This window comes from Balaenoptera acutorostrata, chromosome 5 (assembly GCF_949987535.1).
Source record: "Balaenoptera acutorostrata chromosome 5, mBalAcu1.1, whole genome shotgun sequence".
Classification (NCBI taxonomy): Eukaryota; Metazoa; Chordata; class Mammalia; order Artiodactyla; family Balaenopteridae; genus Balaenoptera; species Balaenoptera acutorostrata.
This window is the reverse complement of record NC_080068.1, coordinates 54514941-54533010: the sequence shown is the minus strand read 5'-3', so window position 1 is coordinate 54533010 and position 18070 is coordinate 54514941. Positions and strand designations below refer to the sequence as shown.

The window sequence follows — 18070 nt, the reverse complement described above, 5'->3', positions numbered from 1 at the left end:
TTCACTCTTAACTTGGTAACTTGATCTTGATTCTTCCTTCTGGTTCCTTTAGGTTTGCTGTTTGTGTTTGCTGGATTTGGCATTTGATCTTGGCTTCCTCTTAGAGATTTTGGTTTGTCTCATTTTTCATACCCAGAGCACCTTCTGTTGTCTTATTAGGAGTTCCCTGTCTCATTCTTTATATATCCCTCTGTATCTGAATCCCAGATATCCCACTTTGCTCATGGCTCTTTCCTGCCCCTCCACAAAAGGAAGGTGACAGAGGGATTTGGACAATTTTCCGGTGAATGCGTAATCTCTACTTTATAAGGCTACTAAAGCATTTTATGAACATAGTTCTAGGAAAGACAGATTTGAGCTTATGTAGGTCTTGAAAAGTGTGATAAATTGACAAAAGTATTTCTAAACCAGCTTAAACTGACCCGTGATGGATCTAAAGAAAAGGTGACCGTCTGAGAAGGCAAAGGAACTCTAAATTTTGTGATTGATATTTAATTAATTGGAAATTCTGCAGCCAATTAAGGAATAGCCATGCCTTACACATCACCACAAGCCTTAGAAGTGACTAAATACTTTCTCTGCCTGTTCTTTCTGAACAGGAAGCTGTTAATAATGAATGACTTTTGAAGTGGTGCTCATTTACTTCCCTCTAATGAACTGAGGTTATCTCCAGATGACTTGCAGTCTTATAAATACACTTTTTATATAAGGGATAAAGAAATGTCGCATGGAAAGATTATAGTGAAAACATGTTGTGTTGAAAAGGGTGACTTCCTTACGTTTGTTGATAATACTCTGTGAAATACATAGATTGTTCATAGCAGACTTTAATGGGAAATCAAAGTCCCTAACCAGCCCACATGCACAGTCTGATCTATGTTTTCTACCAGCTTTGTGTGGTTTAGCTGTATGGATAAGCTAGAAGGAAGTCTATTTCTGTAACAAATGATGCTCCTCTCTTCTAAAATATGGTTCTAAAAACTTAGCTGATTTCACTTTATTTGTTACTGAAAATGGATTTAGCATTTTTTAAATGCTCTATTGATAATTTGGGAAGGTACTTAATGAAACAGCATGAAAACGTATTGTTTATATTAATTAGACTCGTTATCCATGTGCCATTTCTCAGGCTTTACAAGTGGTCTTTAAGATTCTGGCCTGGTTTTGAGGTCTTTGCTGGCCAGGGGACATATGTTGCTGGTTGGTTTCAATAATGCAGAGCCTTCTGGGTAGATAAAACAAGGCAAATGAAGCATCGTGTTGTCTGAGAACAGTGAAACTATTAATGTCAAATTGGTAGTGTTGGAGGACCTGCTATATATATTTTTCTTTGCCGAGAATGTAATTAAGCTTCAGAGAAGTGGGGGATCACTGCCACTAATTTTGGATCTTCAACTCAGAGCAGACTTAAGGCGGAAAAGCTTACTGTAGAATCTTGCTGACATTTCTGTATTACATTCAGAGTTCTATCAAAATCTTTAGAGCAGTGATACATCTGTGGGGAATGTGACTTTTTTTTTCTTTAGAAAAAATCAGCACCTATGTAATGTTTCCTTGATGTCCCCATTCCCCACTCTCCCTTTTTAATGGGATTATGTTTTTTTTTTTTTTTTAAAATATACTTCTTTTTTTTTTTTTTAATTTTATTTATTTATTTATGGCTGTGTTGGGTCTTCGCATCCGTGTGAGGGCTTTCTCTAGTTGTGGCAAGTGGGGGCCACTCTTCATCGCGGTGCGCGGGCCTCTCCCTGTCGCGGCCTCTCTTGTTGCGGAGCACAGGCTCCAGACGCGCAGGCTCAGCAATTGTGGCTCACGGGCCTAGTCGCTCCGCGGCATGTGGGATCTTCCCAGACCAGGGCTCGAACCCGTGTCCCCTGCATTGGCAGGCAGACTCTCAACCACTGCGCCACCCGGGAAGCCCTGGGATTATGTTTTGAATCACATTTTTCAATATTGCTATCCAGGAAAGATGGGTAGAATATTTTGGCCATATGGGGATGAAGTCAGGAGTCCTAAAGATTCTCTAAAGCGTGGTGCTTTTATATTCCTAGGCATTTTGAAAGACAGCCTACAGAGAGGAGGATGCCTTCTTTTGTATGCGGAGGCATCTAATGGCAGCATTAGCGTGGTGGTTGTGACACTAATATTGGAGCAGTAAATTTAGCTACTTTGTATAGAAAAGAGTTGCACTCCAGCAAGTCTGTAGAGTTTATTTTGGGAATCGGGAAGATTTCCTAATGTTGATGAGAATTGAGTCTGACTTTGGAAACCTCAGGGTATAAATTGTGCTGATAATTGTTCTGAGTTGAACCTGGAGAAAATGCTGATGTATTCACTCTTAAGCAGAGTGATTCATCATATAACCCTTATCATGGACAGCTCTGGCAGAGCAAAGAGAAGTGAAGTAGGGAGTGAGAAATTAAAGGAAAATGGAAACGGGAACTGTGACATGCATTAGGGACTTTTCAGTCTTTTAGGAAGAGCTTGCTGGTGGCCATATTTTTTACCATCTTAATTAAAGGGTGAGTTCCTCTTTACAGAAAGCATCTTATTTTTCCATGCCACTTGCATGGAAAGCCCCTCACCCTGTCTCCATTGTTCTGTGCCCATGGAGTTATTTTTAGACCTGTGTGCCTGCTTCGCCTGCTAGCTTTCAGAACCATGGCCAGTCCTGTTACATGGTTCAGAACTGTCTGTTTGAATCCCTAGACAGCCGTGAAGGCAAATGCACGAGGGTTATGCTTGTTTTGGACATTTGTTGGGAAAGATAATTGAGATTCTGTAGTTTCAAGTACGGTAGGGAAGTGTCTGGCACTAATTTGGCATGACTGTCCTCAGGTTAGCAATTAAAAATACCTTAATAGGTTTGTTTTCTTTATAATAATGACATTAATGTTAATTTTAGAAAATTTGGAAATTACACATAAGCAAAATGAGGAAAACAAGAATAATCAATAATTCCATCATTTAGGGATAGTAATTGTTAACATTTGGTTCTGGTTTTTTTTTCTTCTATATATACTATATAAATCAGCCTTTGGTTGCAAGTGTAAGAAACCCAATTATAACTGGAATAAACAAAACAGAATTTATTGATTCACTGAAGGGAAGGTCAGGATAAAGCTGGTTCTTTGGGGAAAGGAATTTGATCTGAACAAATGACTAGAAGGGAGTTAAAAATCAGAACCAAAAGTTAATGCTTATCCAGATATGTAAGGCGTTAGGTACCTTGTAACAAGGCAGATACACCCTGGTGGTTAAATTTGAGTGAATAGACATGGTTGTAGGAATTTCTCTTCCTTACTTGAATCTTTTTTCTTCTGGAAATTCTCTGGCATGTGGTAGATGTCAAAAGACATAACTTAAGACTCAAGCAGGGGCCAAACAACACTCTGAACAATGTACTGACTCATCAAAATCCACATTTTCTGTTATGATATTCCACCAGACTTCTTAGTCACCTGCTTTTTTTTTTTTCACTACTGTGTTGCTTTGGCACCTTGGATATTGCCTCCTTGGGAACTTTGGAAGCTGACTTCCTTGGCAGGGTAATGACATTGCCATGCTGGGCCCTAGTGACAGTGTCTAAAATGTGGTACCCTTTGCAGGTGATTTTGCAGACAGAGGGCAGCAACAGTGGGGCTGGAGCCAAAAGGATAAGTGTGAAACATCCCTTGGGGACCCAGAAAATACTTGGGAGGTAGATTTAACAGTGGGGTGCAGTCTCATGATATGCAACTAGAGCAGTGTCAGTGAAATTGGGTTATTACTGTTTTATGAGCCCATCCCCCCCCGCAAGGGCTCATGAATATCATGCAAACTTGGATTAAATGAAGTAGGGAAAATGATATGGTGATAAGAAAAATAAGTCAAAAAGTTTAGTTTCACCATTAGTTAGTTTAGTTACTATATTAGCTCAGGCTGCTGTAACAAAATATCATAGACTATATAGCTTAAACAATAGGAAATTATTTATCACAGTTATGGAGGCTGAGAAGTCAAGATCAAAGTATCAGTTGATTTGGTTCCCTGGTCAGGGCCCAGTTCCATGGCAGCTTTCTCCCTGTGTCCTCACATGGTGGAGAGAAAGAGGAAGCAAGCTCTCTGGTGTCTCTTCTTATAAGGGCACTAATCACATTGTGAAGGGCCCACTCTCGTAACCTCATCTATACGCAGTTATTTCCCAAAGGCTCCATCTCTAAATATCATCACATTAGGGCTTAGAGTTTCAACATGAATTTTGCCAGGGACATAATTCAGTCTGTAATAGTTACTTAGTTTAGGTCCCTACTGAGGCTGCTAAAACCCAAAATGACTGATTAGAATTTTAAGTCTTTCTGATAGAGATTCTTGAAATATTGGAATAATATTAATAATATAATTAATATAATTGGAATGATTAATAAAAAGCATCAGCAGACCCAAAAGGCTTTGAGCCAATGTTTCAATATGGTGTGCCCTGAAGTTTCATAGATAAAATTTATTTGACTGCTAGACCATCACTGGGACTACTTCTTTGTGAATGGCTTAGCAGCATTTTAAGTACATGTATTAACACCACTGAAAAGCCTAGTTTTAATTTTTCCAACCCACTGTGTTAGCAGAAATTATGAAGGAGAAAGAATAAATTGGGGAATGTAAGGGCTACCACCTTTTTGTTCTAAAGAATTCTGAATATCTTGTAAATATGACTTGAGTCCTGATAACATTTTTGTAATGTAAACTGTAGGTAAATGTCTCAGCGAACTCCAGTTTTTATCACCTCTTGTTGGCTGAAATTGAGCTTACTCTGCCCCTAAGTAAGATTGCTTGGTAGTATTCTGAAATCTAGGCTCTTTGTGCTGTTGACTCTTTATAGCTGCATAATAATGTCATGGCATATTAAGGATAATTGTGATAATTGACAGCTTTTCATGTGTGGGAGCTTATTAATACATGGATACCTAAGTATTTAAAAAAATTATCCATCTAAATGAATGCTATTTGGCTGTTTCAATTTCTTAGCTAATTTGAAACAGAAAAAGTAACCATCTAATTTACCTGTCTAGAGCCTGCCAGCATGTAAATCAGCAGTCATTTTCTGGATATGTTGAAGTAGAGGTAGATTAGGGCATGGAGAAACTCTAGATGAACTCGTACAGATTACTCCACTGAAAGTTGGATTCTATAAAAACAGGTTCTTCAATGCAATTATTTTGAAGATGCTGATATGTGGATGGCTAATTTAAGTTAGTTCTACCCTAACCCATTCAAATGGAATCATAGATGTCTATATCATAAATCTTTGGTTGTAAGTGACAAAAAAAATTGCCTCATTACTTTTAGCTAGAAGGGAATCCTTACATATGATTGAAAAGTTACTGACTTCAGGCATGGCTGGACCTAGGTGCTTAAATGATGGCATCAGGAGCCTGTTTCTGTCTTGGTTCTGAGTTTCTAATTCCCAGGCAGGCTTTTCCCTTAGGGTTGCAAGGTGACCAACTGTGCTCAAAGATTTAATTACCATCTTATCACCTTAGCATAAAGTGAAAATTTATTTCCTGGAAGTTCCAACAAAAAGCTGATGCTTTTTCATTTTGATTGGCCTGGATTAGATGAAGTGCCCACTTGAAAATTAATTGCTGTGGCCAAGAATTGTGATATTCTCATTGTCCAGGCCTGTGTCACAGGGGGTAATTCAGCCTTGGTGGACTTAACAAGGATAAAGATGGTTCTCCAAAGGAAAATGGGGTGCTGTTATCAGAAAAAGAGGTTAGGGTTGCTAGGTGGGCAGGAGTAACAGATGCCACTAAAATGTGTGTATGTATGTTAAAGATTTATATGTATATGGAGATTTATTCATTTAGCTAATTATCATTTCTTATAGTTATGAATGGGAAAAGGAGTTTGAGGATTTGATATATACATTTAAGTGTATTTTTAGAGTACTACGATGGCCTAATAATCAGATAAATTGTGGAAGTTTTAACAACCATGGTATATACCTGCAGACTTTTATCTCAGAATGAAGAAGAGAAATGAATACTTAAAATGATAACTATGTAAAACAGTTGGTGATAGCACATTAATAACTTAAAGAAACAAATAGTTACTTCTTTTTATACTTTGGTTTGAGATCTGAGACTTTACCAGATGGTGGACTTTGACAAGGAGAAAATACAAAATCCAGAAGTCCTCACTTAACCCACAGAAGGGAATTTGCATGTAAGCTTGTCATGCACAGTATGAATGTTCGTTATGATCATTATTTCTATTAAAAATTTTTTTTTCTTGCGTAGCCTGCAGGGTGACCACAGTGGGATGCTTCGCAGACCACAAATGAAAGGGCATGTTCACAAATTGCCTTTCAGTGGATAATGAACCAAATGTTAAATTAATTTACTTTAGGACTATTTCATATGCCATTATGATTTCTGCCTCTTCTGAAATCCAGTACATTTACTGTCTGTACTGTTCATATGGAAATCTGACCATTTTGGGAAATGAGATCACCCATTAGACTGTGGTGCCTAAGATATGGGCTTGGAAGTAACACAAGTGGGTTTGAGGTCATATCGCTTACTAGTTGTGTGATCTTGGGGAAGTCTCTTAGCCTCTTCATACTCAGTTTCCCTATCTGTAATGTGAGAGTAATACAAGAGAATAATAGTAATGGATATTTCACAGTCTTGTGTAAAATAAATGATGTAACTGGAAAGTACTAAACACAATGCCTAGTACAGTGTAACAATTCAAAAATGTTAGTTATTGAGTGTTACATTTTTATTGATAGCATTTTTTTCCCATTATTATGTGTTATCTTCCAGCTTTAAGTTCCTTGAGGACAGAGATCTTATCTTAAAAAACATTTTGTGTCATTTCAACAAATACCATAGTGTATTGCATGCACTAAAAACTAATAAATATTAATTACGTTATCAAATGAGAGTGTAGGAACTATACTTCAAATATTGCTAATAAGCCTCCAGGGTTTTCATTTTTTTACATCATGTCATTTTCCTAGTTGAGCTTAAAAAGAGGCAGAGGATAGAAGCATAGAACGATAGGTTGTGAGGAACTGGGGCAGAATATGTATTATTCATTGTTTCATTCATTCTTTTACTCATTTTTCCATCCATTCTCTTTTATATAACTTCACTGTGCCCAAGATAGGTGCCAAGAGCAGTTTAGGTAAGGCATGAAAAGCTGCGAAGAAAAAGTACAGCAACGAATAACACACCAAGCAGTGGATATTAAATGTCTTAATAGATGTGCACATTAAATGTTGTGGTCCCTCAGGGTAGGAGGAGATTGCATCTAGCAGAGGAAAATAGCTCACCGGAAATATTCATTCTTTTATTTGCGACTTTCTGTACAGGGAATGGCGACTATATTTTGGTGCAGCTCATGCAAAGATGGATTAAGGGGAAGCGTAGCATAAGGACAGTTTTCCAAACTTATTTTCCATTTCAGAGTTCTTAATGTAAGCTGCTTTTTGCAAGCGGTTGTGTGTTTGTGTATTTGAAAATGTCCAAGGTTTATTTAGTCATGTCTAATTCATTAATACTCAAAGTGACTGTTAGGTACACACTACTGTGTTGGTCTTTAAGGAAGGTGCATAAAATACAGACCCTGTCTTCCAGGGCCTTGGTGACCTAGTTGGATAGAGAAGGTGCATCTACAAAAGTTTAGGTACTAATGAGCAAGCTGTATATTTGTTAGTGCCTAAATGAGTAATTCAGACATAATGTGTTGTTATGGTTTGAATAAAGGAGAGATTCATGTCTCTGGGAATGGTTAGTATAGGTTATTGGAAAAGAGAGACTCTCCATCTGGGCCTTAGAAATTGAATCAGAGTTAGAGAGGAAAGAAAAGAATATTCTAGACAGGAAAAAGGAACAGATCTGAAAATGAGCAGGTATATTTTGTCACAAGACACTTCTGGGTTGCTGTGGGAGAAAAGGTTGAATGCACAGATTGAGGCCGGAGCTACATGAAAGGCAAACGCGGAGGCCAAGTTCAAGCTCCACAGGAGAGAGCGTGCGGGTGTGGAAGTGATGTCTGCTGCAGTAGCTGGTGGCGGCAGCAAGTGTGGACAGTATCCCTGCCCTACATTTGCCTTCTTCTGGTTGGCAATGGGGGTTTGGGAGCACTGGGTGTCCCCAAACCCTGCAGACCATCACGCTGTCTTCCAACACGTGGACCTGGGTCAGAGAAACCATGTTGATATAGGACCCTCCAGGAAATTCTAGAGCTACTCAAAAAAGCCAAAACACGTTTTACCCAGAGGGCAGAATAAAAAAAGAAAAAACTCAAGGCAGATTAGAGACATTAACTTCATTTTGATCTACGGGCCTTCTGTTCTGACAAAGGTGATTGGATGAATTTGACAGTTTCTCTCTCTCCTTTCTTTCCTCCCTGTCACCCTGTCTCATTTTTTTCTCCAGGTTCTCTTTTATGATGAAACTAGATTAGGTATTACTTAGAATCATAATCTATTCATCTGTAAAGCAAGTTGATTGATGTTTTTGCCCCCCACCGGCCCCCCCTCCCCCAGTATTAAAGTGAGGCGGAAGGGGTTTCTTTATTTTCCCCTTGTTCTTTTATTGGCTGTTTCCTAAAACACACACCTTTGTGTTCTCATTACTGAAGCCACTTAATTCACTGAAGTAAAACATGCAGAACTTTTGGCTATTTTCTCTCTTACCTTATATATTTTCAACATGTAAGGATTGTCAAGGCTAATATCTGTGAGAGCTTTCTTTTTTAGAAGCTAGGCAGGTTTTGCTAGTAAGGGTCAACAATTTTTAAATGAATTTAAACCTTGTATTTTAGCTACTATGGTGATCATCATCATCCCATTTTTCAGGTGGGGAACTTGAGACACAGAGAGGTTAACTAGCTTTTCTCAGATCACACAGCAAATAAGCAGCAGAGTTTGGATTCGAACCCAGGCAGTTTGGCTCCAGAGTCTCAGTGCAATCCTGTGTCTTGTATTTAGCTCATTTCTTGATCTGATCAAAAGTTATGGGGAAAAAACAAAATTCCTGACGTACTTCATTGGGCAGACTCTCACTCTGCATATCTTTGTGTTAAGAATGGTGTTAGAAATTGGGGAGGGTATTTGCTGGCCATAGAGGATGCCTGTCCCACGTGTTGATACTGACAGTACAATTGCTGTGACCTCTTGTTTCTGATTCCTGGGGAAGCTTCCTTCTGATTAGGGGAGCAGCTGAGGAAAGAAACTAGAGTAGCAAGCTCATTTTTGATACGCAATTTTGGAATTTTATCCCAAAGGGATTGTTATATTGGTTGATCAGAGGCTGTATTTAATAAATAAGACAACTTAAGAAAGGTGCTTAGATATGGTACCTGGAGAGGAAGACCTGGAGGTAACAACGTTACATCCTTCTTCCATTCCACTTTACAGAAGTCACAGTTGAATTGCTGTCTGATAAGCAGTGAGTTGTGTTTCCCTAACCTGAGAGCACCAGACCACAGAGTAATGCTCTGTGGATTAGAGCTCAGCAAAGATGTGTGTGGTTGTCTGTGCGGGAGAATCTGTTCTTTAAGCAGGAGAGACATTTATTCTTCTCTGTTAGAGATGGGGACAAACCCACATCATATCTTTTAGAAAGGGACAAAAAGTTGATTCTCTAAACGTAGACTTTTCCCTTCTAAAAACTAATCCTATCTCAGGGATCTTTGATGTTGAATGTTGATGAAAAGTCAGTTAAATTTGTGACTGTCAGTTGCAGAACCACTCTGCTGAATAACTACATTTCTAGTAGTGTGAACACTCTACTTGTTAGGAGTAGTGTCCAGATTCTAAATCTTGCCAATCATTTCTTACCCCCATATCATTTCTTTCATGCCCTCTCTGATCCTCTAAAATAGTTACACATCCCATTTCTTGACGGGAAAGACATTGCAAATGATTTTACACAAAAGTCCTGGAACTTTAGATTTTTTTCTCCCAGAGATTTAAGAAATTTCAAAGCTGTTTTTTTCTAATTACAAAAGTAAAACATATTGTATCTTATATTAATATGTATTTGGTTACCTTATTTTAATGTTCTGCGAACACAAAACAGTTTGCAGATATTTTTCTTGTTTATTGGTTTATGTACTAATTTATTTACTCACTTAACTAATTAATTAATTAGTTAATGTTTGTTTTCCCTCCTAGCATGTAAACTCAGTAAGAATAGGGACCTTTTTGTCAGGTTCTTTGCTTTATCTTCAAAGCCTGAAGCAGAGCCTATTTAGAACATAGACAGTACTCAATAAATATTGCTGAATGAATACATGAATGAGTTGTGCACATTTTAGAATTGATAGGAAAGTGAAAGGAAGAAAATAGAGGTCCTAGAAACAAACTGCATAACATCTAAAAGGTAGGTATACAGGCAGTCCTTGCTTTACACTGTAGTGCAGGACCATAAAAATGACTATGCAAGCTGAAATTATACAAAACAATCCTAATGATCAATGGGAAAAGTTATTATTGTTCTTTGACCTTTAAAAAAATTTGCCAAATCATTGAAATCTCTCTTACTGTTGGCTATAAGGGTATAGGGAAGTGAAAAAAATAGTAAAACTAGTATTTATTTAGTATTTGCTAATTTAAAACATTAGAAACATTGAGATTAAAGTGGTTGATTTCTTTGTAAAATCTTATCGGAAGTAGTTTCCCTTTTTCCTACAGTACAATTTATGAAATGGAGTGAGCATCTTTTCTATGCCCAGAGGAATTGTCATTCTCCTCTCTAAGTCTGGATCAGCTTCCAACATTTTATCCTTTGCGCTTTCCGTGTTAGGGAATGTCTCTGAGGGTTCCTTTAACATGAAGTTTTTTTGCCAGCATCACTTCCTCTGGGACATCTTTAGCATTTTGTTTCAACCACTTGCCTTACTATTTATGTTAATGAGTTCGCCTTCACTAAGTTCTTCTGACTGTACACCTAGAGTCTCTCAAATGGGGAACGGCAGCATTATCTACATTCCCATGATCAGCTAGGTCTTCTGTAACTCCTTTTGTATTTGACATAGATTTCACTTCCAGTGTTAGTACTTTTTGTTTCTGTGCTGTACTTTGATCTTTGTTGGCTAGCTCCCTCTTTTGATTATTCATGTCATATGAATTTATCATTGGAAGACAAGAAGGCAGCACAGCTACACACTTTGCTGTCTGTGCATGAACTGGGTAACAAGTGTGTAGTGACCAATCACTGGCAGACTTTGAAAGGAGCACTATGATTGGTCACGATCATGATGCATATATGTTATTTACATAGTAACTGATGGACCAAAGAGCTAGCAGAGAAGTTTGTATTTTATGCAATTACTCGCAGTTAATTTACCATCCAGCTGAAACTTGAGCCGTGTTGTTGGGCGACTAGTGTTCTTTAACCAAACTGTGGTAGCTGAAATTCACACTCATTAGAACCATGCAAAATGAGTGCTCTCTCATTTCCAGACTATTTTATGGATATATGTGTAATTTTTTCTTTATCAAAATGGGATTGCTTTATGCATATGATTTTGTAATTTTATTTTTTTCAATTAATATTATATGATATATGTGTCAAAAAACAATAATCTCATCTTCATGTTTTATGACTATGTGGTATTTGATTGAATGGTTGTAATATAGTTTATTTAACCAATCCTCCTTTTTGGACATTTAAGCTTTTTCTGTTTTTCTCAATTATAAACTATGCTGTAGTGGTCACCTCTGTAGTTAAGACTTTGTGATAACAACTGTTATTTATTTAGAATGAACATCTTGCTAGTGGTAGAGCTGCTGACTCACAGGATAGATACACTTTAAAAACATTTCCATACCTTTTCAAATTTCCCTTCGGAGAGATGTTCCCATTTAGGCTCCTACCAGCGACATAAATTGGAAGGTGCTGGTACATGTGTCCTAAACCCTTGTCAGCATTGAGATGATCATTCTTTAAAGTTTTTGCCATTTTTATAGGTAAAACATATATTTTATTTTAATAGTTAGTTTTGATTACGAGGTAGGTTGAATATTTTTCATGGGTTTATTTGTAGTAAATATATTTTGATCTATGGAATTTTATTCTGTCCTGATTATAGTGGTTTTCAGATGGTAGGAAGTTTTTTGTTTTTTTAGGTTGAGTACATATATTTCTACAAAGTTCTGCATATGAATAAATCTGTGTACTCGGACTGCAGTCACATGTATATTCTTGGTTTTACCCAGGGATTATAAAGAGTATCTGTGGGCCTTAGTTTTGTAATAAAACCATCCGTTTCCAAATGCTTTCCATTTTTTTTAAAGAAAGAGAAAATAGCCCACAACCTGGGGGAAATTCTAGTTAATTTTTCATTACATGATTTTTAGGAGATGGGGTCAAAAGGAGCTAGTAGGACATTCAATTATGTGCTTGAGTGTGTTGGAAATTTTTTTTCCCCTCATGTGTACAATATTTTACTTGGGCTTGTTTTTCAAGTGCACTGAAGTGTGACTAAACATTTTTGGGCACTGCCATTATGTAAAGAAGAGGCTTCATCTTGTTAAATATTCCTTCATCAACTTTGCAGTTAGGCAGTTATGGGCGGTGAGGAGACTGCGAGGGCCTGGGCTGCTTTGGGCATTGGACGGAGGGAGGGTGGCTGGGAGGCGGGGGCCTGGGGGAAACCCAGCCCTGGGGTGCTCTGTTGCCCCCTCCCACTGTTGTAGAAAAAGTGATTGGCTCAAGCTGGTTTCCGTCTTATACTGTTGGATGGGTCATCAGTGGGGAAGGAGGGAAGGTCATGTGGTTGGACCTGAGCTCATCAGAGGGCTAAAGGTTCTTTGCCACTCGCCACACAGAACTGGAGCGCTGTCCTTCTGGAGAGCGGTGGAGAGCTGAGACACAGTTCAGAACTAAAGGACTCCAGAAGGCCTTGGATTCCTGTCTGTCTTTAGGTTGGGGACAAGGAAGGCTCAGCAAGGAAGATGTCCACTGAAAATGTGGAAGGGAAGCCCATCAGCTCCGGGGACAGAGGAAGAGCTCGGAGTTACACTTTCCTCAGGGTTGTCCAGCCAATGTTTAACCACAGTATTTTCACTTCTGCAGTCTCTCCCGCCGCAGAACGCATCCGATTCATCCTGGGCGAGGAGGATGACAGCCCAGCGCCCCCTCAGCTCTTCACGGAACTGGATGAGCTGCTGGCCGTGGATGGTCAGGAGATGGAGTGGAAGGAGACAGCGAGGTGAGCCATAGCTGAGTGTGCAGGGCTGACGTGGGGAAACAAGGGCAGGGCAGGATTCTTGTCTGTGAGCTCCTTTCTCTAGCCCAAATGTTTGATGAGCCTGAGGTTGGCTGGGTCAAGGAGTAAAAAGATTCTTTTTCGACTCTTTGACATTGACATGGATGCAGGACACCCTTTATTTCACTGCTGAAGTCACTGATCTGCATTGTTATAATTTTAGCCTTTATAAGGAATTAGAAGGAAATCTCCATTTGTATGCTATTTAATAGTAAAATATTTAAAAGAGAGAAACTCCAGCACCTAAACATGATAGCCTAGCGATATGTGTTCACAGTCTCCACATGCCAAGGTATCTTGTGAAACCATGTCTGACTTATTACCCATTCCCTGTTAGGAGGGAGGTTGCAAAGACAATGACTGTTACACACAAACTTGCCATTATTCCAAGTGAAAACCTGTCATCTTTTAAACATCCAGTGAAAGCAAGTAGAAGGTTCACTTGAATTGGAAGTATTAGAGACCTGAGTTCCATTTCAGACTTTTGTCACTTGCCGGCTGCATAACAGTTTCTCAGAACTTTGATTTCATCATCAATAAATAGTGGATAATAATGTCTATTACATATAATATACATGTATGTGATATAAGATATATAATATATAAATATAATGTTCTACTAGATATCGAATTATATCATGGATATTTATATACATACATACAGGTATATATATGGAAATGCTTTGTAAATTGTTAAGCACTGCACAGATATCTAAAGTTTCATTAATCGCACAATAAGAGCTTTTCTTTCTGTCTTTCTGCATGTATATTTAGTTATATATGCCACACTAAATCTTCTGTAACATATAAAAATTGTGTACCATAAAGACATTGATATAATGCAGTTATTGGTCTCTCATTGTCATCATTATATGGGGATTCAATGTATTTGACTTTCACAAACAAAATAATGTTAACATATGCCTTTTATAGTCTGTAATTTAATTCAGATCAGTTAAATTCAACAAATATGTTCTGAATGCATAGTACACCAGACACTGTTTTAGGTACTGGGAATACAGAAGTGGGCAATAACTCATTTCTGCTCCTCCATCTCTAAGGCTGCCTCTTGAAGCTCTTCATTCTTTATTCTTTTGGGGCCACTTTTCATGACATAGTAATTGTCTCTTATTCCCCTCTCAGCACCAATAACCTAGATATTAAAAGTCCTTCATAAAGTATACTTTTAGTTCATAAAACATTCTCCAAAAGAAGGCTCTCAAAGTGAAAACTTGTACCAGTATCTCCATTTCATTCTTTCTTTTCCTTCTTTCTAATAGAAAAAAACAGAGTGAGAATTATACTGGTGCAGCATGAGTTAAGTGTTGGGGAGATTTTGGTTTAGTCTTGGCTTTGCTGCTAACTAGCTGTTTAACTTTGGGCAAGTTATATAGTCATGTAGTCTTCCTGAGCTTGTGTTTTCTATACTATCAGATGAGAGTCATACTGGGTTGCATCCTCTCTAACATCATGTGTATATTATAGCTCTAAAGTTCCATCCCTGTGCGTATAATTGTGTAGTCAGCTGCGACTAGAAGAGTTCCTTTGATTCTTACTTTCATCTTAAAATTCTGTGTGAGTACCTATATAGAGTAGAATTCAGGTGTAGCATTCTGTTTTCTCTTTCAGCCAAATGCAGACTACACTTTATTTTATGTGGCCCCTGGTCCCAGAAATGTGAAAAGATCACAGCTCATTGTATAGGTAGTTCAACATTGAATGAGATGGACGTAGTATTTTCATTTAAGATTCTTAAAGGTTAAGATGGTCATGAATACTTTACCATCTTTAAAGACTGACTATTTCCTTAGGAACATGTGTGTCATTTTGGTGATGTCATTGGTCCCTGAGAGACTGTATGTACAGCGGGAGAGGAAGTACGGTGGGAGTACACCATGTATCGGGGGAAGTTTTCCAGGAAGAAACATACTCACAAATAGTCTACCTTCTATAACTTCTCCTATATAGGATTTGCCAAAATTACTATTAATTAATTAATCATATATGTGATAGTACTGTTTTCATTTTGTCTCCCTCATTACACTAATTTGTCTAGAGGGAGAGTCCACCATGTCTGTCTTTCATTACTATATTCCCAGTGCTTTGCAGCGCTTGGTACGTAATAGGTGCTCAGTAACATTTGCTGAGTGTGATTAGTTGAGAACTGATTGCCTTAGAATCTACTGTTCTAAATATAATGCTTTCTTAGAAATAGTACGTGATCAAAGCTGGAGTTCAGTGATAATCCATCTCTTTCTGACTGATGGACAGCTCAATGACAGACCCAAGTTACCCAGCACACCATTGATAAAGCCCAAGAGAGGACCTTTGTTTGATGTTTCCAACTAATTCATCAATAGGCTGACGCCATCTGTGCTTAGTTCTCTAGCCCAGACTTCTTGCCTTGTTTGATTGAAAAACAAATATTTGGTTGGTTTGACTCCTGTCTTTCTCTACACCCCTTACTTGATCCACTGGCGCATCCTGTTTAGTTTACCCTCAACGTCATGCAGATATTCAGAATCTCACCATATCTCACATTCAGTGCTGCCACAACCCTGGTCCAAGCCTCCATCCTTTCTCATCTAGATTACTGCAAATGCTTCCTAATTAGTCCATCTCCCTGAACCTGCCCTTGCCTCCCTCATGAACTATACACTATGATCTCTGACCTCATCTCCTCATCTCTTACTTCTCTCCCCCTGGTTCGCTCTGCTCAAGCCTCACCGGCCTGGTCATACTCCTGTGTCAGAGCCTTTGTAGTTGCTGTTCAACTGCGGTTTGCACTTGAAATGCTCTCCCTGCTGTACTCCACAGTCATCTCCCTGGCTCACTTCCTCACCTCCTTCAGGTCTTTTTTCAAATATGACCTTCTCAGTGACTGCCCTGTCTAAAATAGAAACTTTCCCCAAACCTTCTTATCCCTCATCCTCCATTCTATTTGTCTTTAGCACTTATCAGCAGTTAGCATATTAACGTATCTTGTTATTGTCTCTTCCCAATAAAATTAAAGCTCCATGAGGGGAGGAATTTTTGGTTGTTTTGTTCACCACTATATTCCTAGTGTCTACAACTACCTGGCACACAGTCCACAATCGAGAAATACGTGCCTATAGAATGAAAGGATAGAGAAATAGAACCTTGATTCTTAGTTTACTGCTCTACCTAAATTCTGTTGGAAAGCTTGGAGGTGGTTGTGCCTTCAGAAATGATTCAAATTGTCAGTGATTTTTACTTCCTGCAACGTAACTCTGCTTCTGAATGTTTTTTGCAGTAATTTCTGACTGCCATTTATGATGCCCAGTTTCCAGACCTGATAGGGCTTTTTTTTCCCCATGAAAAGCTCTCAAACCTACCAGACTAATAAAAGTTTAGTGCTTAGAAGGAACTCATTTTACATATGAAAATGCAGCATGAATATTCTTTTGGCTAACATAAAATGGAGAATTATTTGCTTTTTGTGAAAACTCCAATTAAATGGACTCTTTTATTCCATAGAGAACTAGCTCGCCAGACTTCTCCAGCTCGATGTAGTTTCTACTGTGAGCCTGCACCCCATAGAACACAATAATACCCTCTTTAGTACTCTCCCTTTTAATGTTCTATACTTTTTTCAGTTGACTAATGATTTGATTTTGACCAAGAATATCATACATTGAGTCTCAGCATTACTGCAGTTTTAGTCTTACTTCAGGAAGCTCAGGTTAGCTGTGTGTCTTAAAAAATAAGGAAAATGGTTTCAGTGGTAGGAAAAATATCCCCATTTAAGTCTCACAAAGCACAGTAGTCATGTAAAACTATAAACAAGGGAAATCTTTATTTACATGAAGTTTGAAGCCAACTCTACCACCCTCTTTTTTCACATCTTTTCCCTGCTGTTCCCTTTCCTGAAAGTCAGAACTTTGAATTTTCACTGACTCTCCCAAGGGTAGAATGATCAGACCTGAGAAATGTATCTTATCAGTGGAATGCAGAGAATATTCTTTTTCAAAGGAGTATCCTCAGTGTTAGGTCATTAGAATACTGACATTCAGTGGTGCAGCAGTAGTTATAATGGAATATTTGGTATTAGTGAATGAGCCTATGCTTCTCATTAACAATTTCTAGGTGGCTAGGCGTTAGCTAATGGGTTCATGAAGAAGACTGGTAGAAGAATAAGTCATGGTCCAGCTTTGGTGATGGCCCAAAGCCAGGAAGAAGGGCTATCACTACCACTCCAAACGCTGTATTTCTTTGAGTCAGTGATGTCTGCAAACATGGTTATTGGCTTTCAGTTTTCCCTCAGCAAATATTCAGATGAGCCATGTTGGAATTTATCACTGTTATAAGAATATATGTTAAAGATCACTTCCCCTCTTCCCTGCGATTCAAATTTTATGGCCAAACCTGGGTAAAAAGGAAAGACATCACAAGTTTCAATAAACCCAACAAGCCAACAAAGGAAAAGGGTACTGATGTTTCAGTTCTAGTGGGACAGCACGAGTGACCCTGCCTCCCTCTGGAGAACATGACTTTAGGGCCTGGCCATCAAACACAGCCACATGCACTTACCCTGGGGCTTTGCATAGGGCCCTCTCTGTTCCCAATCTACCCTGACCCTTCTATCTCTCCTCTACTGGATGGCTCTGGAAAATTCCATTTTAGACCAAGTTTACTTTTTCTGTAAGAAAAAGTCTGAAGAATAAGGAATTTAATCATCTATGTAATTATATGTGGTTACTACACTGTTTTGCAATAACTTTCACAGTTGATCTAGAAATTTAAGAATTCTCCTAAAAAACGTCATTTATCCCAGATACACACT

General features: G+C 38.4%; 1 protein-coding gene across 3 annotated transcripts in view; it reads left to right on the top strand.

Moving 5' to 3' along the window:
• SLC4A4 (solute carrier family 4 member 4) overlaps positions 1-18070 on the top strand; it is a 347003-nt gene that overhangs the window by 129359 nt on the left and 199574 nt on the right. For all 3 annotated transcript variants that reach the window (XM_057546346.1, XM_057546345.1, XM_007193578.3), the window contains exon 4: positions 13074-13209. In XM_057546346.1, coding sequence (XP_057402329.1) covers positions 13074-13209 — 136 coding nt within the window. The remainder of the gene's footprint in view (positions 1-13073; positions 13210-18070) is intronic.